This window comes from Euleptes europaea, chromosome 21 (genome assembly GCF_029931775.1).
Source record: "Euleptes europaea isolate rEulEur1 chromosome 21, rEulEur1.hap1, whole genome shotgun sequence".
Classification (NCBI taxonomy): domain Eukaryota; kingdom Metazoa; phylum Chordata; class Lepidosauria; order Squamata; family Sphaerodactylidae; genus Euleptes; species Euleptes europaea.
In genome coordinates, this window is record NC_079332.1 from 19,366,668 (window position 1) to 19,391,576 (window position 24,909).

The 24,909-nt window shown below is 54.7% G+C and overlaps 1 protein-coding gene and 1 non-coding gene across 2 annotated transcripts in view; both read left to right on the forward strand.

Annotated features, from left to right (window-relative positions):
• The first annotated feature begins 208 nt into the window (after positions 1-208).
• SRL (sarcalumenin) overlaps positions 209-24,909 on the forward strand; it is a 30,973-nt gene continuing 6,272 nt past the window's right edge. The window contains exons 1-6 of the mRNA XM_056866235.1: positions 209-278; positions 10,820-11,878; positions 14,644-14,760; positions 16,516-16,611; positions 18,359-18,394; positions 20,425-20,541. Coding sequence (XP_056722213.1) covers positions 218-278; positions 10,820-11,878; positions 14,644-14,760; positions 16,516-16,611; positions 18,359-18,394; positions 20,425-20,541 — 1,486 coding nt within the window. The 5' untranslated portion in view covers positions 209-217. The remainder of the gene's footprint in view (positions 279-10,819; positions 11,879-14,643; positions 14,761-16,515; positions 16,612-18,358; positions 18,395-20,424; positions 20,542-24,909) is intronic.
• TRNAV-GAC (transfer RNA valine (anticodon GAC)) lies at positions 18,948-19,020 on the forward strand. The gene has a single exon. It is a non-coding gene; the product is annotated as a tRNA-Val (tRNA).

A 24,909-nucleotide genomic window follows, 5' to 3' on the forward strand; every position in this document is an offset into this window, starting at 1 on the left:
GTTCTGCCCCCGGCTCCCTCCGCCTCTCTCCCTATTTGGGGCCTGGGGTGTTTCTGTGAGTGACGCTGGGGCCGGAGGGGCAGGGAGGGGCCTGGAGGCACCATTTGTTCCGGGCCCTGCAGCCCAGCCAGCCAGCTGCCTGCTCCTCCAGAGCCGCCACGACCCGTCAGTGGTATAAATAGCGGCGTGGAAGGAAAGGGACCTCCTGGCAGCCACCATGAAGGGCCTGCGGCTGTTCTGCTGCTGCCTGGCTCCGCTCCTACTCCTGGGAAGGGCAGGTAGGGTGTCCGCGCCGGTCCCTGGGCCTTCTCGGGGGGGCGGGCGGGGGGGCTTGCTGCCTGTGTCTCCTGGGGTAACTGCGCCGAGGCTCCCACTTGCCCTGCGTGACACCCAGGCTTTGGTTGAGACTGCAGTTCTGCTGCTGCTTACTGCACCACTGTGGGGTGTGGGGCAGAAGCAATGGGGGCGTGGGGAGGGAGGGCAGCACTTTGCCAAAGAACCCAGATCTAGACGGGCTTGGGGGGTGCAGCATGGGGGAGCCCTTCAACCCTCTTAGAGGCCCATGTTGGGCACAGAGTCTGGTCTTAAGGGGGAGGTGGCATTGTGGAAAGGCTTCTGCACCTGTCCTTGGGAGCCCTTCTGTGCACACTTCTAAAACGGCTGTGGGCAGGGGGCCAGATCTGGTGGGCAGAAACACAGACCTGGGTTGTCCGGGTGGGCGGACTGCCAGGGGAGGCAGCTGTGGTTCCTTTGCAGAGCGAGAGGTGGGCTGCCAAGGGCCCCTTCCCCAGGTGCCGTGCCACATATCAGCGGTGTCTGCCGAGCCCTCAGCTAGCCCCCTGGGCCCGGGCGTGGGCGCCTGCCCGTGGCGTTCCCCTTGCTTGCCCTTGAGTTAATTTGGTCCCTCCGGCTGCCCTGGCGGGGCTCTGTCTTCCCTGCTGCTGCTCTTGCCGCAAGTGGCTAAGTATGGAAACAGGCGTGTAACTGGAGCCCCCCCCCCGAGCCCCTCGCAGTGCCTCCCCACCCCCACCTCGGCCAGCTCAGCTGCTGCCTTCTCACCCTGGCACAACGGAGTCGCCTCGCCACCGCCGATTTCCTCCTTTTAAGGGCATCCTTTGTCATTTGCAAGAACAAAAGGACCTGAGCCGGCCCGGGGCCCCTGCCCACTACCCCCAGCGTGCCCCCAGCAGGGCACTCAATCATCTCCCCTTTGGATTGTCTTGCTGGGCCAGGTAGGGGCTTGACTCCCCAGTCCCACCTGCCATCAATCCCACCTGGAGCGTGGTGCGTCGGCCGGGCATCGTGACCCTGGTCTACCTCGGAAAGGGAATCCCGCAGCATCTGGCTCCTGGTGGCACAACAGCTTGGGCTGGTCCTGGCAAGGGGCTTGGTGCCCCCAGCCAGTAATTCTGGCTAGGGTGGCATTTTGCACACTGTTTGTGCGTGTGTGTGTGCGCGCACGGAAGTACGTGACTTGCTCCCCCCCCCCCAGCCCTCATTCCCTCGTGGACAGAGAAGCCAGCCGGGGCTCAGACCTGGACCCCCAAGTGTCCCTGCAAGTCCCCCTCCCCGGTTGCTGTTTGCCCCTGCAGCTGAGAGCTGGAGGGCAGGTGGGTAACTCTTCAGTGAGAGCCCTCCATGTTCAGCCTACACGTAAGCTGGATGCAGGTGGAGCAAAGAGCTTCCCCATCCCTGGGGAGCCCCAGTGCGGTGTCGCTTGGGTGCGTCTTTCCGGAGACTGGGGTGGGGGCAGTGGGGAGTTCCTGGACCCTCCTGCTCAGAGCTGGGGCGAGGCCTGCCGAGAGACTTGAGAGGGGGGACTTTGACAGGGGGGAGACCTCTAGACCCCCACAAGGCCCTTCTCTGCCCCGTCTTGGCCGTCTTCTGGCTGGCTGTGGGGAGGTGGCGATTTGTGCTCAAGAGTTGAACACATGAAGCTGCCTTATGCTGAATCAGACCCTTAATCCATCAAAGTCAGTGTTGTCTCCTCAGACCGGCAATGGCTCTCCAGGGTCTCAGGCAGAGGTCTTTCACATCACCTACCTGCCTAGTCCCTTTAACTGAAGATGCCGGGGATTGACCCTGGGACCTTCTGCATGCCAAGCAGGTGCTCTTAACACTGAGCCCCTCCCCTAATCTTACTTGTCTCCTCAATGAGGGCTGCCAACCATGGCTTGGGAAAATCTTGCAGATTTGGAGGGCAGTGCTTGGTCTTTCCAACTGGCCTCTCTTTATAACATCTTTTACTCCTGATCACACATGAAGCTGCCTGATACTGAATCAGACCCCCCTTGGTCCCTCAAAGTCAGCATTGTCTACTCAGACCTGGCAGCGGCTCTCCAGGGTCTCAGGCAGAGGTCTTTCACATCACCTACTTGCCTAGTCCCTTTAACTGGAGATGCTGCCGGGGATTGAACCTGGGACCTTCTGCATGCCAAGCAGATGCTCTGCCACTGAGCCACAGCCCTTCCCCAAGGTTGGCTGCAGTCGGGGGATTCTCCAGTGTTGCTTGGCAGGCCAGGCTGGCCTTTGTGTATCGGTGGCTTCTCGGAAGGGCGGCTTCTACCCAAGGCTAACAGGCTCCAAGTGGCTTCTGGTGGGAGGATTCCAGGCGAGGCACAAACCCTCTCCGGGAAGGGGCATCGTGTGCCGTGGGCTTGTTAGCTCTGCGTTCTTCAGGAATGAGTGGGAGAGGGAAAGCATGAAGGGTGCACAGTCCAGTCCCTCCAGGGGCTCTTCTGATTTAAAGGCAGCCGAGGGGTGAGTAAGGGGCATCAGGACAGAGGCATGGAGGAGAGGTAACTGCTAGCCACGGTGACTACGGGCAAATACAAAGGCTGGAAGCCTCCGGATACCGATGCTGGGGGGGGGGGGGCGGGCTGAAGGGAAGGCCTCAGCCCCTGTCCCTGTTTTGCTGCCTCTCCAAGGCTGGTTGGCTGCTGGACTAGGTGGGCCCTCACTGGTAGGAGAAGGAGCAGGAGAAGAGTTGTTTTTTTATATGCCGACTTTCTCTACCACTTAAGTCTTCCCCTTTGTCAGCAGAGGAGTCCAGGAACAAAAGAGGGGCAGGGTTGTGCAGTGGCTAGAGTGCCAGACTAGAATCCGGGAGGCCCGGGTTCAAATCCCCTGCTTGTGCCGTGGAAGCTTTGCTTGGGTGACCTTGGGCCAGTCATACTGTCTCAGCTCAGCCTACCTCACAGGGTTGTTGGGAAGGTATAACGGAGGGGAGGAAAATGACGTCAGCCGCTTTGGCTCCTCATTGGGGAGAAAAAGTTGATGTATAAATGAAGTAAATAAAAACAAAAACCAGCCAACTGCTTTGGTGGATTAGAGTAGAGCATTTGAATTCGAAGAGGACATTCTCAGACAAACCCATTAAAAACAAAACCTGCTAACGTCTTTGAATGTGTAGGTCCCTAGAGGTCCAGGACCCTGCAGGCGCTGGATCCCGGGCGGCCTCCATGTTTGCCCCTTGTGACACTTGAGGGGGAGAGACGGGCGGCCCCCTCCCGCTGCAGCGTCCCGCAGCCTGGTTGCTTCCCCGCCCCCACTGGTCTTGCCCGTTGCAGCACGAGCTGAATCGAATTCTTTTGCTGCCCCGCAGGCCTGCTCAGGAGAACCCGCAATGTGTCGAGCAGTGTGGCTGGGCTCCTCCTGAGGTGTTTAATCTTGGATCCCCTTGGAGCCCTTCACATTATGTTTTAAATCTTGGTTTAAACGTTTATGATCTTGTGTGGGGAGATAACCCCATACTGCATTTGGTCCCCACTCTTTTTCACCTGCAGTAGGTCCTTCTGAGAGCCAGCATGGTGTGGTGGTTAAGGTGTCGGACTAGGACCTGGGAAACCCAGGTTCGAATCCTCACTCACGCACCATGGGAGCTTGCTGGGTGACCTTGGGCCAGTCTCACACTCTCAGCCCTGACCCTGGCCTGTATTTGGATGGGAAACCTCCAAGGAATACCAGGGTCCTGATGTGGAGGCAGGCAAGGGCAAAACCACCTCCCAACGTCTCTTGCCTTGAAAACCCCACGGGGTCGCCTTAAGTCAGCTGTGACTTGACGGCAAGAAAAGGAGGGGGGGCTTCTCCCACAGATGGTTTCTGTCTCCCTTCTGTAAAAAAAGGGGCTCCCTTGTTCCTTCCAAGTGGGACAGGTTCAGCATCTTCCTTTGTGCTGCTCTGAACAGCAGCAGCAGCAGCAGCAGCAGAAGGGCTGTTTTTTTATATGCCAACTTTCTCTACCACTCAAGGAAGATTCAAACCGGCTGACAATCACCTTCCCTCCCCCTCCTCTGGGGAAACCAACCTGGTTCACCAGATTAGCCTCTGCCACTCATGTGGAGGGGTGGGGAACCAAACCCGGTTCTCCAGATTAGAGTCCATCGTTCCAAACCACCGCTCTTACACACTACGCCACGCAGTGAATTTACAGATGCCCATGATGGCCTACATTTTCTGCACCAAGTGAACATCTAAGCCAGGGATCTCCAACATGGAGCCTAGGGGCGCCTTAGCACCCACCAGCACCTTTCCTGGCACCCGCCAAGTGTTTTCAGAAAGTGGGCAGGGGCCGAGGGAGACTCTTGCCCAGCAAGACTTCAGACTGGCCATGGAAAATGATTTTGGCTGGGCAGGTTCTTTTCAAAATGCTTCTTTGGCAGCAGCGGCCACCACAGCCCCGGGATCTTCCCTGTGTGACAGAAGGGAAGCTGCGGCAGCCGTTTTTGTGGCTGGCTCCGCCTCCTGCTGCAGCCATTTTGTGGCTGCACCCACCACGCTGTGTCGGAATTCCAAAAGTGCCCGCAGGCTCATAAAACCTGGGGGGACCCCCCCACCCCGACCTAAGTTCATCACCAGTAACTGCTTCAGTTATTTTCAGGACTTCACATCAAATGGGTCTTTGTGACTTTGCAGTGCTCGAAAGTAGATTTTTCTTGGTGCCCTAATGGCCGCTGCCTTCAGTGAAGTGGTGCTTAAGACAAAAATCTGCCTAGGCTGTGGTACCTGCGGAAGAGGAAAGTCACACGTTTTCCCAGTTGTCATAAAGTCCACCGTGTCAGCAACCCTTTGAACTCCCAGAGGAACGTTGGCAGCCTTGTGTGGGTGGGCAAGCCCTGGCCGGGGCGGGGGAGGGTGGCATGGGAAGCCGTGCCAAGGGCATAGCTACAGTAGCCTAGAGGAAGCTGCTGGGCAGGCTTTCTCTCCCCAAGGACAGACAAATTCCCTCCCTGCTTGTGGCTCCCACCCTGTGTGGAGTGAGTCTCCCCTTCCAAGTGTGCAGCCTTGCAGAGAGGCGCCCGGCCCAGCAGAGGTATTTGCAAATGGCACCGGGGACATTTCCCTTGGTATGCCAGCGGGTGTTGTCAGGTGATTCCCGCAGCCCATTCAGCAGCGATCGGTGCAGTTCGAGCCTGGGGCGGGGAGAGTCTGCGGGCTTCCCAGCCAAGCCATTCACCCTGCCCTGCTTTGGGGCAGAGAACTGGGCACCATCGCCTTCCATCCTCGAAGCTGAAGCAAGAGGCCAAGCCCCCTTTCCCAGTGAAGCCCCAGGACAAGTTGGGAGGCCTTCCGTAGGGCAAGGGCTGAAGGGACCTGTGTGCCTGGGCAGGGCCTGGCGTTCCACGGAAGGCACCGTTATCTTCCACGGGGTGGCACAGGTTGCGCTTCCTTGGTGCCAGGCAGTGGGTGGTTTCTGGCTGGCTTGACATTCAGGGTGCACAAACCAGGCCCTGTGTGTGTGAGGTGAGCGCCCGTTTGGCCTTTGAGGCTACTGCTGGCAATGGGATTCCTCTGCAGCAAGTGGAAGGTCAGACGCGGCCTTTTCAATGTATGTGCTTCCCTTTTTCTTTTCTTTTTCCCAATAGAGCCCTGCGGGATGACTTACACTGCTACATATTAAACACTGCTAATGTATTTTTGGAACAGCCACCAGTTAATGCAGCAGTAAAATAAGCCACCATATTCAGTTTCTACAGGTTTTTTTTAAGGAGAACCAGCTGAGTGAGGGAAAGGGTGGGAGGGGCCGGGCAAAGGCGGAGGGTTCCCTTCTGTGGCTCCCTCCAGCCAGGCTAGCTGAGGGGCGCAGGCCATGCCCTGCACGTGGCGTGGCGTGCCATCCCCGGTCAGTGGGGTCAGGCGTGCGTTCCGTGCCTGGGAGGGCACAGCTGGCTGCATCTGGGGCCTGGGGGTGCTCCAGGAGCTTACGGGAGCAGTGGGGCTCAAGGCCTGCTGCTTCACACACACACACCCCCGCATGCGGTGGGACCCAGCTTAACATCTATGGGAGTTAGTACTGAGTTTTTAGGTGCCATCCTTGTTAATTGGTTATGGCTTTAAAGTTGTATTTAATGTTTGACGTTGATGTGTTTTGATTAATTATTGTATCCATTCTGTTGGAAGCTGCCCTGAGCCCATCCGGGGCATAAATATAATAAATAACAATCACAGTCACAATTTGTCCCTCTCGGCTCAGGAGAACTGGGGGGAGGCTGCTCCAGTGGGGCTCCCAAGGGGCCACCCGAGCGCAGGTCCTTCCAGTGGACGTGGGACTTCTGGAAAGGGCATTTCAGGCAATAGTTTGACACAGAATCCTACTGTATGTGACCTTACACAGGTGATCTTTTAACATGACACGTGGAAAGTTGGGTTCTGTAAACTTCCAGCATCATATGTGAATGGTATTAATCCAAGAGAAAACAGGGCAGAGAAACATGGAGTGCAGACTAGTGCCAATGTGTGTGTGTGTGTGTGGGGGAGTCTGTATTTTTATTCTTAAGGGATTTAAGCACCAATGGATTTATTCCTCCATCCTTACCGGAATGTGAAAATGGCAGTAGAGTCCTGAGTCTTCCTCCAGGCTATGCAGCCTGCCTGGGAGGACAGGACAAGGCAGAATGGGAGGGGGCAGCAGGTGTGGTGGTGGTGGGAGACAGATTGTGACCCCCATCAGGCAAGGGAGGGAGTTGAGACTTCTGACTTGACTGTCTCGCTGTTCACCAGTGCACTGCCCTGAACAGCAGCGGGTGTTACGCAAAAACAGAATGAGGCACCGGCTTGAGAGAGAGAGAGAGAGAACTTGTCTTACTCTTCCACTTGTTCACCTTGTTCTATAAGTTGGTTGAGGGATGCAATCAGTCAAGGGGGGGGGGCAGGAGGGCTCTTTGGCCTGGGCCTCACATTTAAGCACTGGTGCGTTTTGTTGGCATTTTATAAGTGTGGCAACTTGTTCTTCTGTGCACCACCATTGGTTTGACATGTGATGCTCTCAGCTTAAAAAGTAAAGGTGGTCCCCTGTGCAAGCACCAGGTCATTCCTGACCCACGGGGTGGCGTCACATCCCGACGCTGACTAGTCAGACACTTGTTTACAGGGTGGTTTGCCGTTGCCTTCCCCGGTCGTCTACCCTTTACCCCCAGCAAGCAGGGTGCTCTCAGCTTAGAGCTGCTCATTTAAGCAACCGAGAAGACCCAATGTGGTGGAGATTCTGTCACGCTCTTTCTGGGTGCCCCTCCAGGGCCTGCATGATCTCCGGGCTAGCCTTGCCCCAGGGACCCCACTGGAACCTGCCTGGCAACTGCCTGGACCCCAGCAGTGATGGCTGCTCCTTGTCGGGGACAACGGAAAACCTTGAGCCAGTCCCAGCGTGGTGTTGTTGGGGGGGGGGGCGGTGTTTGTGGCCTTGTAATATGTGGAAAGAGTCAAGCAGGACACAGAAGCATTTCCTTGGGCATCAAGAGAAAGAGGCCAGGTCTAACCTCAGCAGTGGGGGGCGGGGGGGGGCAGGGTTGGTTTCTCTGATGTGGTTTCTCTAGGCCAGAGGAGGCCTTTGGGGACTGAGAGGGAGCTGATGAGCGAGCGGCGAGTGAATCTTTGTTCTTCCCCTTCGTCACGGGGTGGTCTGTGTGTGTGTGTGTGTTTCCAGCACACCTTCTCAGATGCTGCTGGAGAACCCTCCATCAGAGGGCTGGCAGGTTTGCTGCACACCCGGCCCCCTCCCACGTGGAGGGGAGTGGGGGGGGGCGGGGGTCTCCTGTCTCTCCTTCCAGTCCCTGGCTGGAAGTCGGCCTGGGCCAGAGGATTGGCATTCTTGCCAAACAGGCCTTTGGCTCCTTGGCACAGGGCACGTACTCTACTGTACGGGCACCCTGACGTGCCTCTCGGAGAGTCGGCTTCCCACGGGCTTTGTGGGGCATACTTGAGATGTCGCTGCCCCTACCTGTAACCTGAGCCTTTTCCTCCCGCAGACTTGGAGAAGGGAGGGGTGTGTGCCTCCGGTGGAGGCCTCCAGGGAGGGGGTCCGGCCAGAGGGATGAGCCGCTGGTGGCTCCCGGCAGACTCTCCCCCTCCCTGGCTGCCGGGAGGGTATTTTTAGATCGATGAGGGAGGTTGCAGGTGCTAAGCCCGTAACCTTCAGCCCATTTTACTAGAGAGAGCTCATCCATTTGCCATCTGCAGGTCAGCACAATGTGGTGCTTGGTATATTTAAAGGCCCTCACTTTGGGGCTGAGGAGGAAAGGGAGAATTCCTTACACAACCCCTCAAAGGTCACCGGAAGTGAGGGGCCTGGGCAGGCCTGGAAGTCCATTCTCTTGCTGGGGGGCTAGTCGGCATCCCCAGGAAGCTCTCCTGAGGAGACTGTGGGCCCTGCTCTGTGCCACGGCTCCTACCCGCCCATCCACAGTTTGAAGGAAGTGGGAACCTCTGCTGGGACCCACGTCCACCCCTGAAGGGCACTCAGTCCAGGCTACATTGTGTCTTGGAGGGGCCCCGTCCTGGGAACTCCTAGCCAGGTGTCCATAGTGCTGCTGGAGGCCGGCCGCAGCAGGGCAAGCCCCTCGGTCCCTTGGCGTTCCCAGGTGCCCTCGCGATCAGACAGACTCCAAACCAGGCAGGCAGCCCCATGGATATGTCTCCAAGGAGAGACTGCTACTTCTGTGGGACTGGAGTACAGCAGCCCAGCTCCTTCCCCTGGGGGCTGAAGAGAGCCCCAAATGCCGGAGGGCCCCCCTGTCTTCTGGGCACAAGCGAAGGTCTCTGCTTTGCACTAACGGAGTCTTTAAGGCATGGACACCCCCCACACACTCACACGCATGAGGGAAATCTTCCTCTGCCGCAAGCTGGTGGTGGGGCATCAAGGTACCCCACAGAATCCCTTCTATTTTGAACCGTGCCTTGGAAGATTAGCTTTTGCCAAGCCAAGGGTGGTCTCTCTGGCATCATTGGATGAGAAGGTCTCCAACTTGGGTTTTCATGTACCAAAGGGGGGGGGAGAGCCCCGGACTGGCGCTTTGGCATCTTCTGACCGCTGATTCCTCTGAGTAGCAGCTCTTTCTCATGGAGGTGGCGGCTCTGCCACTGCTTCATTTATTTCAGGTCTTAGTTGAGGGTCAAGAAATGATGGCGGGTGGGCATCGGACGAGACCTGTCCCCTTCATGGGGCTCATCGTCTCCAGCTGGTTACCCAGGGCTGGGTGGGATGAATAAAATAAATTGATAGTGAAAATATAATTTATTTAAGGCGCTATGTCAAGATAAAAATTATTTTTAAAAATAGTTAAAACAGCACAATGGCATTTCCTAAGGCTGATGTACTCTAACCACCGGCCAGACGCGTTTCGGCGTATTTGGCCCCTCAGTGGTCAGTTGAAACCCATGTAAAACACGCACACATATTTACAGATATATAAACATACACAGACAATTGTATATCAGACCAGGCATGTATATAGGTTGTATAGTATATTTCCAATTATACAAACATGTGGTTAGATTGTCTACAAGTTGTTATACTGGGCTGTATATGTCTCCCATATAAAATGTGTGTGTAATTATCAACCTGGTAAAACACTGGACATATACTATACAACCTATATACAGTGTTGGTTTTGTTCTCTCCCCCTCTCCCCCTGTCCTAGTGTATTTTTTAAATCACCCCTCTTCTCCCGGGCACTTGGGGTTTCTCTGTCTGGTGGGCCCTGCCTCCTCCGGCAGCCGTTCTGTGGTTGGCTCCACTTCCCTTGGCAGGCAGTTTGTGGCTGTGCCCACCACCCTATGTCTGAATTCCAAAGATGCCCACAGGCTCAAAAATGTTGGGACCCCTGTCCTAGAGAGCTGCCGCGTCTGGGTTATGCTGTAGAGCTCCACGCCTCTGAAAGGATGAGGAGGGAAGAGGTGAATCATTCTGTGCCAACAGACTGGATCCTGGTCCGTGGATCCTGGTCCGTGAGGCCCCAAGAGGCATGTCTGCTGGCAATGTGCCGTGACAGGTGCCCTCTTTGCCGCTGGGTCTGGGGTTACACAGGTGGATGAGCAGGTGTGGGACTTCTTACGGCATCACAAATAACTTAGTAAGGGTCCCTTTCCCACTGGAAAAGGAAAGGTGTGGTGGACACGCTTAAGGCAGGCCTCTCCCACTTGTTGTCTTTCCAGCCTTGGAATTTCATTCTCTTAAGCTCTACCTTCTGCTGCCCTTCGTTCTGCTGGCATCTTTGCGTGCTTTGCTGGTGTCTTATAAGGACAAGAAACCCTACAGATTCCACACACACAGACACACACTGGACTGCAGCTGGGTGGGCCGGGATGCTTGCTCAGGAGAGATCTCTTCCACATTGTCTGTGCGGCACAAGCCAGATTCCAGGCCCGGTGGTTGGGAGAGGATTGCCAATGTATTGATAAGAGCCTTAAAATGTTCCTCGGCTTCAGCATCACTTTAATGGAAAGGGAGTTCAGTCCCGAGAGACACGTCCTGCAGGGTAAAAACACAGGCTGTTTTGGAGAGAGGGGGCTGATCCAACTGACTGATCGTGTTCTAACTATTTAGAACTGCAAGTTTCTGCCCCGGATGGCACAGAAGAGGCTGCCAGCTTGGCCGAGGGCCGCCTGTTGCCGGGAGACCCAAGCCTAGCCCAGCAGGAGGGGATGCTCTATGGTGACGCTGCTCGGCTTCCTGGGAAGGGACTCCTCCTCCAGCACTCAGTCAGCCCCCAGGATGCGCGTGGAGAGCCCCTGGCCAAGGGAGGCGCTGATCCGGAGGGCCAGGCTGACACCTCAGAAGAGAAGGCAGCGGGAGGTGGCCCTGCCGTGGGGCACAGCCCAGAGGCGCAAGGAGAAGAGGGGGGCCGCCCAGGAGATCCGGGGGCTTTGGTGGGAGAGGCAGCTCCTGGATCTCAGGAGCAGGAAGGTGGAAGTGGGGCCCAGTTGCGCCCAGGGCCCAGCAGAGACGCCATCCCAGGAAGAAGGGCAGAGTCCCTGGAGGCAAGAGAGGAACCATCTCCTCGGGAGACCCAGAGCACCCTGGCTGCACACTTGGGCGAAGATGAGGGAGGCTCAGAGGTCAACCCCACCACAGGGAGGAACCCCTTGGAGGCACAAGGTGCCATCCGACAGGACGTGAAAGAAGAGACCGGAGGGGGAGCAGCCCCGGAGGCAGGTGGAGGAGGCCCCAGAGAGGAAGAGGGCATCACCCTGAGCGAGGAGGAGGAGGCAGAGGGTGGAACGGCGGGGGACCCTGGGCCATTGGAGGCAGTGGGTTCTGAAGAGGATGAAGAAGAAGAAAAAGAAGTCATCTTGGCGAGGGAGGTCCTTGCAACCCTGGGCAAAGAGATTTCTCATGAGGAGGAGGAAGGCGACGTGGCTCTTGAAGATGGAGGAGATTCCGAAGAAGGCGGGGAAGACCCACCCGACATGGATGTCAGCCTGGAACCGGCTCCTGGGGCCCACCTCCAGCCCCAAGAGAGAGACCTCCATGAAGCTGGGTTGCCTAGCAATGGGGACTCCCTCCACAGAGGTGATGGAACCCCCTCTGAGGATGCCAGCCCAGCCCTGGCAGTGGAAGCTGCCAACCCGGCAGCCGATGCTCTGACTCGGCTCACCCAGAGAGGTTCTGTCTGTCTCTTCTCCCCCACCCCATCCCCAACCTCCCAGCAAACCTATCCTGGATGCCCTCCTGTTATCTGCCCCCGCTTAGCGTTCCTACTCACTGGCATGATCCGTGGAGAGAGGGGCTCCTTGGGGATAGGAGCTGCTAAGGGTTAGGTAGGGACGTGGCCCCCTGTGCACAGGGTTGTTTCCCATTGGACGACTGGAGCTTCAAAACAGGCGAGGGCAGGGCAGCTTGTACATGTTCACATTGTCTCACCTTTGGGTGGAGAGGAAATGTGGACATCCCAGGCAGGCCTTTGCCAGCTTTAAGGTCCACCTATCAGCTGCATTCCAGAGACAGTCAGCTGGCTACTTTGGCAGCACAGAATGGGCACGCTGAACCAGCCAAGCTGGCGAACGGCTGCCAGGGTCTCGCCTGAATCCAAGGCCAGCTGGCCAAGGCAGCTGATGAATTATTGATGAGTAATATTTATTACTGATAAAGCATCTCGGCAGCTAAGTGCTGCTCAGTGACTAAGGCAAAAGGAACAGGCGTAAGTCTAAATTCTAAGGCTGATGGGATCGCACGGCTTCTAACCCCAAAGGAAACGTCTCCAGCATCCCTTTCAAAGGGGCTTCAGGAATTCATCACATCTATCTGACCCCTTAAGGATGGTTGCAAAGGGGTAGACGTTGTAGTCTGCCATAGCCAAATGAAAGGAAAGTCCAGTGGGGAACCTTGAACACTAACAACATGTGCTTCAATATGAGCTTTCATGAGCAGCAGCTCAATTCCTCAGATATGTTGAGTTGTGACTCATGAAAGCTCCCTGCTGAAACGCATGTTGTTCATCTTGAAGGTGCCCCACTGGAGTGTCTTTTATTTTGGTCCTCTAAGGCCCTTGCTGTGGGTTTTAAGAAAACGGGGTTTCCATACTACTGAACGAGGAAGCAGGACCTGTCTTCCAGTCTGGGTTGGAGAACTCAAATGGGTGCTGTCCTCTAGAGACAGCTGCTGACAGGACAATCAGAGGAATTCTTTGCAATGGCATCGTTTAAATTCCATGTGTGGGGGATCAGATGATCACCTGTCACTGGCATTGGGGGTGGGTGGGCAGTGGGAAGGGACACCCCTTTGTGCATACTGTACTTGAACACACAGCTGATGCCAAAGTGTAACCAGAGCTGAGTCTCATATCTATTTTGGGGGACTGAGGAAGGCTAACTCCAGCAGTCCGATTGGCTGGGCTCAGGGCCTAGCAGGCAATACAGGCCTGCACAGCGACCCCCACTCCCACCCCTGCGCTGAGCCCCACTGGAAAAGGAGCTGGGTCAAGGCGAGTGGAGCCTCGAAAGAGTTAAGGCTTCATATTTCTGGGGAAGAAGCAGAAGAGTCATGTGCCGTTAGTTCACAGATACGTGCCGAGAGGGGAGACGCGAGAAGGGGGTTGTCTTCCAATCTGCGCTCAGTCACTTTACTGGGGAAGCCTCATTGCTCACAGGTTAATGTGTGAATGCGTGCACGCTCGACAGGGCTAGCTGCCTGACTCAGGCGCTCAAGGTGGATCTGTCGGGCAAGTCCTGAGCCAGCCCTGAAGCAACTTGCTTGTGAGAAGCCACGGGAATGTCAGGTTTTTCAGCCAGACTCAGTGCTCCGGAGGTGGGGAGCTGTACTGAGGTTCCCTGACTTTTAGTCAGGCACATCATGAGCGCGTGTGAGAAGCTGGAGCTGGGGACTGGTGCCGGTTCAGACCGGTGTGTCTTCCTGTGCGCAGAACAGCCTTCTGGAAGCTTCAGGACTTGGGCAGGGGAGGTTAAAGGCTGCCACCTTTTCCTTGAAGGTCACATCTGCACAGCGTTCTCGAAAGGGCCAGAAGTGCACATGCAGACTTGTGAACCTGCCTGCCGCTGAGCCCATCCCTCTAGCTCTGGATTATGCAGCTCCGGCGGCAGCCCTCCAGGTCCTTGGGCACGGGGAGGTCCATCCCAGCCCTGTGGCTTGGGCCCTTTTTGTAGATGAAGAAGCCAGGGGTTGGGGCTGAGCACAGGAATGTGGCGCTCCCTCCCGCTGAGCCTTTGCACACCTTAGAAACGCCTGCAGCCACGGCTCAGACTGCACAGCCCACGGCGGTGTCCAGGTAGGGAACCTCTGGAGGGCTGGAGCGAGGAAAGAGAAGCTCCCTGGTCAACAGCGGGCTTTCGGATTAGCTCTGAAGGGTTGCCCCAGCACCAGCCAAGGGGTTCTAGGAGTCCACTGCAGAAGCAGCACCCCCCCCCCTCTGCAATTTCAGTAGCACCTGAGGCAGCCCTTTTAAAATGCCTCCTCAAGAACAGTAGCTTAATTTGGCCAGCCGTGGTGCTCGCAATCTCAAGATGCCTCTGGCGCTCCAGGTTTTGGCCTGCATTTTAACAAGTTAGTGGTGAAGGGGGGGTCTGGTGAAAATGTCCTCTGGTCTGCCTGACATTCTGGGGCCTGCCCCCCGCGCTCTCTCACACACACATGCCTTGCCATCGACTGTATAGTTGGAGTGCTGCAGCCTCTAAATTTAGAAAATGGTTCCTCCGGCAGCTGCTGGCCCCTCGCCAGACCCAAAGCTCTAGTTCCCCCCCCTTGGCATCCATGGAAATTCTCCTCTGGGGACGGGCAGGGGAAATGCGCCTGCACAAGGGAAACGGTGCAGGGGGCCAAAGACCTGAATGAGCCTGATGCGGAAAAGATTCCCACCTGCCCCTTTCCTGGCTGGCACGGAGCCCCTGTTCTCTCATGATCAGCCCATGGCTGAGCCTCTCTCTGCCTTTCTCCTCTCTCCGCAGAAGAGGTGGAGGAAGCCTTGCGGGATCGTTCCCACATTGAGAGCACCTTGAAGCTGAAGGAGGACAAGCCGGTGGATGACTACTCAGGTACCTCCTTGAAGATGATGCCTGCTGACCTCTTTGCTCTGGCCCTATCTGTTTTGCCACGTCTGACCCTCCTGCTGTGGCTCCATGGAACCTCAGGCAGGGCTTCTGGGCAAAGGCCAGATCCGAGCCTCCAGCCAGGGGGCTGCATCGGAGGGTGCCGTGGGACGCGTCTCCCGGCACAGCCCCAAGCCCTGGCTTGCTTCCATCCCAGGAGGGTTCCCACCCCTCCCTTGTTGCCTGGAACCCCGCAGGGCTGCCAAGATGAGCTTCTAGCCCCAGGCAACTGATGGACGCCCACCCTGCACCCCCTTCCTCCTTGAACACACAGCCGCTCAGGGGAGCTGCCCCAGCACCTCAGCCCCCTCCTCCCTCGCGGCTCAGCTGCTTTCTCCTTTCAGTCTCCTCCAGCTTTCTCAAGGACCAGGGGGCTACTCGGGCTTTCTTCCTTGGAGTATAGAAGTAAGGAGTGTGTGCTGGGAGCAGGGGTCCCCAGTCTGAAACTCCACGATGCTGGCATGTCCGTGCCGGCCACTTAATGTCCCCCTTGGCATGGTGTACAGGGCAAGTCAATGCCTAGTGGCACCGGGGTCCCAGCTTTTTGGAAGAGGTGGGCAATGCTGGGTGTGGGGGGTCACTCCAGTGTCTGCAAGGACCTCTGGTGTCTGCAGAGAGCCAGTGAGGTGTAGTGGTTAAGAGCGGTGGTTTGGGGTGGTGGACTCTGATCTGGAGAACCGGGTTTGATTCCCCACTCCACATGAAGCCAGCTGGGTGACCTTGGGCTAGTCACAGTTCTATTAAGAGCTCTCTCAGCCCCACCTCCCTCCCAGGGTGTCTGTTGTGGGGAGGGGGAGGGAAGAGGATTGTAAGCCGGTTTGATTCTCCCTTCAGTGGTAGAGAAAGTTGGCATAGAAAAACCAACTCCTCTTCTTTTTCTTCTCTGGCTTCTGTCCAATTTCCCCGTATAACAGCAGATTCCACCCTTCAGGGCACCTAGCAGATCTGCTCCTACTCGAACAGAACATTGTTGTGGGATTCCTCAGGGGACAGGCGAGGAGCTGGGGATGTGGGGCCAGATGAGAAGGGGGCCACAAAGAGCTCGACCGAGTGATTCCCGGTCCCCCTCCTCTGGGCCGCTTCTCCCTAGCCGGTTGGGCCTTCGTCTCTCTTCAAGTCAGAAATACCATCTCAGTGCTGCATAAGAGCTCTGCCTCCCCTAAGGGACGGTGTCTCCCCCTGAAGGGTCCTTCTTTCAAAACAACGGTGCCTCTGCTCCTCGCCCCTGGGGGAGGCAGGGATGTTAAGGCCGCCCTTCTGCAAGCAGAGTCAAAGGACTCCTGTGACGGGAGCTGTGGAGCATGCGGGCGTAGGGCCTGCTTGGCCATGCGGGCGTAGGGCCTGCCCCCTGTCCCCGCAGCCCACGGCCAAGCAGAGTGGCGCCTACGGCGGCGGCACCTCCAGGCCCATTTGGCTCCGCTTGCCCCTGGCCACTAGAGGCCCGCCAGGGTGGCGTCTCCCCTCCCCTTTCCTGGCAAGGTGAAGGTTCCAGTCCGCGCCCCCACCCCCCGCCTCTCCCACGTACCGGCAAGGTTTTCTCTGCCAAGTGTTTGCTGAAAACACACCGCCCAGGACAAATGGCCCTTGTGAGGTGTGTGTGTGTTTCTGTCTCACCCAGACTCTCAGCCTGGCACTGGGTGCGAGGAGAGATGGGGGGGCTGGCATTTGACTTGTTCTTGCCACTCTCCTCCTGCATCGCAGCCACTCTGCAGCGCCTGAGGAAGATCTACCACACAGCCATCAAGCCCTTGGAGCAGTCCTACAAGTACAACGAGCTGCGGCAGCATGAAATCACCGGTAAGGCAGGGCTGGGGGGGGGGCACAGACCAGCAGGGCTGAGGACCTCCTGGGGCAGCCGAGCCCAACTGAAAGAGGCCTGACCGCCCACACCCAGAGGTGGCCGGGGGTGGGGGGCAGCAGCAGCAGGATGAGGGAGTAAATGATGCCACTGGGATCACACGAAGGAATGGGTTCCTCTCCCGGCACCTCCATGGCACAACTTCTCTTACCACTGCCAGTCTCTTAGTAACGGTAACAATCCGTGCACCAGGTGCTCTAGACGGCCCTGGAAAGATGCAGACCCATGGCAGGCATATTTACGCTGCAAAATAATATTTTATTATTTTATTATTATGTTTAACTGTCAGGGCTTTCTTCCAAAGCAACCAGGGGGGTTATTCGTTTATTTAGAACATGCCTATGCCGTCTCTCCAGAGGACGTGTTTGAGAGGGCTTAATTGGTTTAGAAAATGTTTAAATTGTGGCATGAATGGCCATCATTTACTCTGGTCGGTCAAGCTGGCCTTATGGGTAAGTACTTAACTGTTGGAGTAAATTAGTGTAATTTGAGAGCAGAGCTGGGGAACATAGCCAGGGTCTGAGAAGGGGGCTGGGAGTTCTTTGGACCCTCCCTCCACAGAACGACCACGCCCAGGATTCTTCGGTGGGGGGGTAGGGATGCCCATTAACCCAGACAGGAGAGGGTAGCACAAAGCAGGGAGGATGGACAGTCTCGGCCGCAGACAGGAGCAGCTAAACTTGCACAGAGCTGAGCAAGGGAGATTAGTAGAGCCAGTGGCTGAGAAACAGCGAGGACTAGCACCTTGAACATATGTGACCCTGCTTTTTACTGAGTCAGACCTTTTGCCTGCCTCGCTTCCTCTGGTGCCAGATGTGTGTCTGAGGTCTCACGCAGAACAAGGCCTTCCTCACACAAGGTTTGCCACCCAAGATCCTTTAAGTGGGCATGCCCCCGGTTGGAGCTGGGGCCTTCTGTGTGCCAAGGAGATGCTGTGCCACCGGCCCTGGCTCCTGCTCCCCTTCTTGATGCCGGGGACGGAAAGAGACAGCCGTGCAGTGCAGCGAGAGAAGAGGGACGGCAGGCAGGAAATCCAGCAAGCTGGAGATGGCACCAGTCATCGTTTGGAAGCGTAACACAACATGCCTGGCACAACCCCCGTGCCTGTGCCCATACCCTCCCCCAGTGCAAGGCCATGCCAGGGGCTCCTCGGGCACTGGTGGTGGGCATGGCTGCTGGCTACTGGCTTGCTAATGAAGCCTCTCGCAGGCCGCCTTTCCCCACTGGCCAAAGGCAGAGGCCCAGCTGTGGCTGGTGCATGCAAGGGGCAGCCCCTCAACTGCAGCAGTCAAGCAGCCTCCCGTTCCTTCCACGGGTTTCTTCTCCCACTGGAGGTTAAGCGAGGCAGCCGTTCATCCTGTCTGAGGGATGACCAAGGGAAGGCGTCAGCCTGCAGGGGCGCATGGTGATGAATGCAGTCTGCACCCTGGGTTCGGGATGGGCCTTGCGTGTGAATTAACCCTGTGGGGAACCCTGGTTTTGGTGCATGAGCGCCCTGTGCCGGTGAGGGATGTTCCTGACCCCAGTCTGGGGAAGGCAGGCACTGGGATCGCCCACTGGAGAAGGCTGCCGCCTGTCTTCAATTTTGCTTTACTGACACCTAACCCAGCGCCTCCCCTCAGCCCCTTTCCTACTCACGTTGCTTTTTCTCTCCCTGGCCCTCCTCCTCCTCCTCCTGCCTACCAGCTTACCCTGGACGCACCTTGGGCTCTTCAGCCACAGGTGGGTATGGCTGCCTCTTGCTTGCATGTCACTCAATCTCCTCCCAGCTGGCTTCTCTCCCCGGGCCAGACCTCCCTTTCTCCCCTGGCTGGCAGCCCCTCCTGCCCTCGAGCAGAGATGGCAGCCCCTGCTGCCCAGCCAGTTGCCTGGGGCGGCTTTTCCCACTGCCTTGAAGCCCTTCTTTGCAAGCCCCTTCCCTCCCCCCCCCTAGGAGCCCTGGGAGAAGGCTGCCTGCTCTGCACACCTCTTTGACCCCCGTGTGGCGGTTGGATGCCTGGGCTTTGCAGTTCCCTCTGCTGACGTGCAGCCACCACAGGGAGGAGCCAGGGAGTCAGTCTTTGAAGGCATCCGGAGAAGGGGGGGGGGATATGCTAGCCAAAGGACCGCTCTCCTCCCAGTTAACAATGTTGAAATGTTGTTAATAGCCGTTTTTGTTCCTTTTTTATGTTTAACAGAAAGGGTCCTTTTAGTAAAATTTCCACAGGATCACTCTGAAAGGAGTTATAGCCTGGAATGCAAATGAATGGGGGGGGGGGCTGGGCTGTTTAGGGGAGGGGGCTGTGGCTCAGTGGTAGAGCATCTGCTTGACATGCAGAAGGTCCCAGGTTCAATCCCTGGCATCTCCAGTTAAAGGGACTAGGGGAGTAGGTGACGTGAAAGACCCCTGCCTGAGATCCTGGAGAGCCGCTGCCGGTCTGAGTAGGCAATACTGACTTTGACGGACCAAGGGGGGTCTGATTCAGTATAAGTCAGCTTCAGGTGTTCATGAATGCCCGTAGGGGCAGCCATCTTGGATGTATGATGTCACACAGGCAATATGCCACAAATTCAGGCAAAACATTGACACGATAGTGTACTATATTAGCAGTGTATCCATTGTAGTCATTCATTCCCTTCACTCAAAATCCCATAGAACTGCATACACCCCAGGACTAAATCCCTTGTGTTTGGCTCACTCCTATGTCTTTAAGGAGTGTTTCATACACGGTTAGTTTCTTACACAAATGCCAGTTCTGTGTGGAACACAGGCATGGATGTCTCTGCCTTGTACTGAGTCAGACCGTTGGTCTGTCAAGGTCAGCCTTGTCTGCTTTAACCAGCAGGGACTCCGGCTGAGGTCTTTCCCATCACTACCTACCCGATCCCTTTAACTGGAGATGCCGAGCAACTGAACATGGGACCTTCGGCATGCCAAGCCAGTGTTAAGCCACAAAACCATGGCCCCAGGTGGTATGGCATTCCACCTGCCCCCCACCTTGTGTGACAATCTCCTCATGCCCATTCCCACAAAGGGTGGTGGGAAGTGCTGTCAAGTAGCAGCCAACTTATGGTGACCCCATAGGGTTTTCAAGGCAGGAGACAAACAGAGGTGGTTTGCCATTGCCTGCCTCTGCGTAGCAACCCTGGACTTCCTCGGTGGTCTCCCATCCAACTACTAACCAGGTCAGACCCTGCTTAGCTTCGGAGATCTGATGAGATCGGGTTAGCCTGGGCCATCCAGGCCAGGGCATCCCACCATGTGAGGAGCCCCAAATGGTGGGAGCTTCCACCAGTGTACACAACTAGCAAAACTAATACATATTTTTTCATGTCGCAATGCACATGTATTTAACCCGTAAAGAATAATGTAAGTGGAGGAAATGTGCCATGTGGGAAGTGGTCCTAGAACGCATGTGGCTGGGAGCAGTTGCTGGACTGAAGGGGCCAGAAGGTACCTCAGGGGCCACACCGAGAGGCTGGCAGTCCTGGGGATGGCTGGCGTAGCTAACAAAGGCCCTGACAGATGGGGCCATTCCTGCTGTTGCATGCTGGATAGCGAGCTGCCGGAGGTGCTGGCGTGTGCCTCCCACTGTCTCACAATGCCAGGGTCGCTTTTGGCCTCATCCCCGGCTTGCATTGCTCCTTGGAATGGCTGGTTGGGTTGGGGAATGTCCCTGTGAGCTTGGAGCATCCACCTGCGGGGGCCAACTCCTGTCTGGAAGAAGTCAGAGGGGCACCCCTGAACCCGTCTCTCCCCTTTTCCCTTCCAGATGGAGAGATCACTTCCAAGCCCATGGTGCTGTTCCTGGGGCCATGGAGCGTTGGCAAATCCACCATGATCAACTACCTACTGGGACTGGATGACACCCCTTACCAGCTCTACACAGGTAGTGCCGCCTTCCTGGCCATGTTAGTGTCAGGCACCCATGGCCTGTCCCTGTTCACCATGGCGAAGGGGCCATGGGGACCCCACAGTTGGAGCTGAAGGTTTCCAGGACGGACCCTGGAGCCCAGGGACTGTGTGTGGCCAGGCATGAGGCAGCAGGGCATTGGGGCCCTTGTGATTGACCGCTAGTGCACAGCTCCCAGAGAGAGTGGTCAGTGGGAGCCTGGCCTTCATAGAATCATAGAGTTGGAAGGGATCACCGGGGTCATCTAGTCCAACCCCCTGCACAATGCAGGAAATTCACAACTACCTCCCCCAGTGACCCCTACTCCATGCCCGGTAGATGGCCAAGATGCCCTCCCTCTCATGATCTCCCTAAGGTCACAGAATCAGCATTGCTGACAGATGGCCATCTAGCCTCTGCTTAAAAACCTCAAGGGAAGGAGAGCCCACCACCTCCCGAGGAAGCCTCCTTCCACTGAGGAACCGTTCTAACTGTTGGAAAATTCTTCCTAATGTCTAGACGGAAACTCTTTTGATTTAAAATATTGTCGAAGGCTTTCACGGTCAGAGTTCATTGGTTCTTGTAGGTTATCCGGGCTGTGTAACCATGGACCACGGTTACACAGCCCGGATAACCTACAAGAATCTTTTGATTTAATTTCAACCCATTGGTTCTAGTCCGACCTTCTGGGGCAACAGAAAACAACTTGGCAGCATCTTCTACCCTTGCCAGCTCCACAGAGTAGAAAGTTCTGCTTGTTGGTCTGCTCCCCCACCCCCCACCCTGGCCAACTGCAGCTTCACCTGAATTTGGGGTCCCCGGGCTAGAGAGCACACCATCCCTGGTCTCGCTTTGGGGAGTTGTCCCAGCAGGGCCTGGCAAAACCTTTGTTCTCGCTGCCTGGGGGTCATGGTCAGCCAGAAGACCCTACAGAGGCCGACTGCTCCCCGCTTGGCAGACAGAACTGGGGCTACCAACTTCCTTGTAAAAGTCTTGTAGAGGCTTAATGGGGTGTTATTTATCTCCTTGCTATGAACAGGAGACTCATTCCCCTTAGTTAGAGCCATGGTAAGCAGAAGGAACGGCCCCTGTCTGGCTTCCCTGCATGGAGCCAATTAACTGGCGCAGGAGTGACCTTTTCCTCTCTCCCTCCTCTGCCCGTCCCACACTTCCCAGCCCTTTTGATCCTCCGTCTAGGCCCAGCAGAGAATTTCTGAATTAATTTAGCCTGTGAAATAAAACCTCTGAGAGGAATGAATCAAGCTTAGCAACATGGGCTTCCTTTTAAATACAAGATGACTGGGCTAATGGGATCCTGGCGAACTGTAGACACACAACCTCCAGAGAGAGGCTGCCCGTCCCCAATCACTGCAGTATCCTCCACCTGGGCACAAGGCCGATAGGGAGATGGCTACAGACTCCTGTTGTGCACAGCGGAGAAATCCCCTTCATTTCATGATGAAAGATGGGGACGAGGAAAGCTGATGAACGCTCCCTGAGAACACGAGACAAGGGAAGAGGGATAAAAACACTTGATTGTGTGCAGAAATGCCCTCTACCCTAGAATTCACCCCCATGATTCAACCGTTGGAACTGTGCACTCTGTTCCTGAGCTGGAACCCAGCTGTAAACCTGTAGCTGATGTGGAAAGGAGGGGGTTTACTCACTAAATCAGGGATAGGGTTCACGGGAGGTAAAACAAATAAATTCTTTCTACATCTGTACAGTTACCTATACTGCCAGATGCTTCTGGCAGGCACTAAGCTTAAACACGAGGCATTTCTAGATATAAGAATCGCCCCTCCATCCTTCCAGGTTGATGGTCAAACGTTAACTAGGACTGTGCTTTCTCTACTAAACAAAGGATATATGGAAAGCACAGTAAAATGCTGATTTGCTTGTGTACGTGACAAGCGGCATGTCTCCAACGGATGCTCTTCACTGACCAAATGCTAGATTGACATATTACAGGTTACATCATACCTTTGAACTGGTTAACCTCAATATTAACCCTTGCCTGTCTGAAATGAAACAAAGCTCGCTACCTAATGCTCAACAAACCCCTTTTCGAGCTTTCGTTGTATTCAGACATGCAAACACAATGCATCACGTAAATTCTCAAACTGTTGCTTATGCAATGGCTTCGTCAGAATGTCAGCCACCATCTCTTTACTTTCACAGTACTTCACTTTTACAAGTCCTCTTGTCTGTCCTTCACTGAGTCAATCTGAAGTCGAAGGAGTTTTCTTCCCTTCTTAGAGTTCTCGCCTTTCAGTAGCGATATGCATGCTTGATTGTCCTCAAACATTGTAGCAGGTGTCAGTCCATCTATTCCAAAGTCGCGTAGAAGTTCAATTATTTCTTCTAGTTACACACATGCGCTCTTGGCTGCTATGCATTCAGCTTCCATTGAAGATGTTGCGACAGTTTGCTGTTTCTGGCGATCAGGTTTTCTCCAAAGTAGAACAAATATCCGCTTGTAGATTTGCTGTCTGTTTTGTCACCACCTAGATCGGCATCCATGTATCCTGCCAGTCTTGCCTCAGCATTTGGAGTTATCTTCAACTTCAAATCGATAGTTTTCTTCAAGTATTGTGCGAGGTGCTTTATTGCGTTCCAATCATATTCTGTAGGTGCGCTGGTCTTTCTACTTAGGATTCCAACTGCTGCATTTATGTCTCGTCTACTAACATTGCCCAAGTATAGAAGTTTTCCGATTGCTTCTCAGTACTTTTGATTGTTACTCAATAGTTCACCTCCTTCTAGATTCATGTATGATGGGTCAAGTGGAGTATTTTTAGTTTTGCACTCCTTCATGTTCATAAATTGTAGAAATTCCAGTATTTTGTTCCTTTGACTGATTGAGAATCCGTTGTCTTGGTTTCTTTTAATTTCCATTCCAAGGTAATTGTTTACTTGTCCAAGTAGTTTCACTTCCACTGATTCATTCAGTTTGTCTGCAATTTGCTTTGCAGCTGTTTCAGTGTCACAACAGATAACAATGTCATCCACAAAGGTCAGTATGTATTCCCATCGATCATCCACTTTCCTTCTGAATAAACATTTTTCTTGTGGTTCCATTCTCTTGAAGATTGCTTAAGTCCATACAAAGTCTTTTCAAGTTTACAAACTAGATACTTAGTATCACATTCCTTTAATCCTGGTGGAAGTTCCATATATATTTCCTCTGATAAATCTCTATTTAGGAAAGCTGTTTTGACATCCAGTTGCAGTACCACTTTATTCCTAGAGGCGGCTATACTCAGCAGAGTCCTTATAGCCGTGTGTCCAATTACAGGTGCATAAGTTTCTGTGTCGTCGGTTCCAAACTTCTGGGTAAATCCTTTTGCAACTAGTCTTGCTTTGTATTTGTCAACAGTTCCATCAGCGTGTCTCTTTATCTTGAAAACTCATCTACATCCCACTGCCCTTTTCCCAGGTGGGAGTTTTGTTAGTTTCCAAGTATTATTTTTCTGCAGTGACCCTAGTTCTTCTTGGATTGCGTTCAGCCATCTTGACCGCTCCCCATTGGGAAACTTTTGCAGTTCGTCCCAACTTGAGGGTTCCACGTGGCTTTCCATTCCAGCGAAGAGATTCAGTTTTTCTGCTGGTATTCCTTTTGTAGTCCTTGCAGATCTCCTTAAGGTTTGGGAGGGTTGCACTGTTCCATCAGCACTGGGAACATCCCCTTTTGTCTCTGCAGTCTCTTGACATTCTGCAGGAGCAGGTGGAGTGAATTCCCATGCTGTAAATGAAATCTCCCTGGTTTCCTCTTCACAAACCTCTGGATCATCAAAGTTATTAATTTGCTTGTTAAAAATAATATCTCTCTCGTCTATGTACACTGCATTCAAAGCTTGTACTTTAAAGGTCTTTGGGTTTATAACTCTATTGATTGGCCCACTCAAGTGGGGATGGTACCCAACTAAGATTCCAAGTTCTGTAGTAGGATCCATTTCCCCCCTTTTCTCTCTCGGGATGTATGCAAACACACAAGATCCGAAAGCTTTCAAATGTTTCAGACTAGGCTTTCTGCCATTCCATTTCTCATATGGAGTCATGTTAATAGCACTTGAAATTGTCCTGTTGTAAAGGTAGGCTGTTGTATTTACACATTCTCCCCAGCAGGGGTAAGGTAAGCCTGCCTGTAGCAAAAGGCATCTTGCACTCTGCATCAGAGTTGTATTGAATATCTCTGATAACCCATTGTGCTTGGGGGTGTATGCAACTGATGTAGCATGTTCTATTCCCTCAGATTTAAGAATCTCTTTCATGTCACTATTAAGGTACTCAGTCCCATTATCAGTGTACAGCAATTGTATTCCTTTATTGTGCTTATTCCTCATCAGAGCAACATAAGCTTTA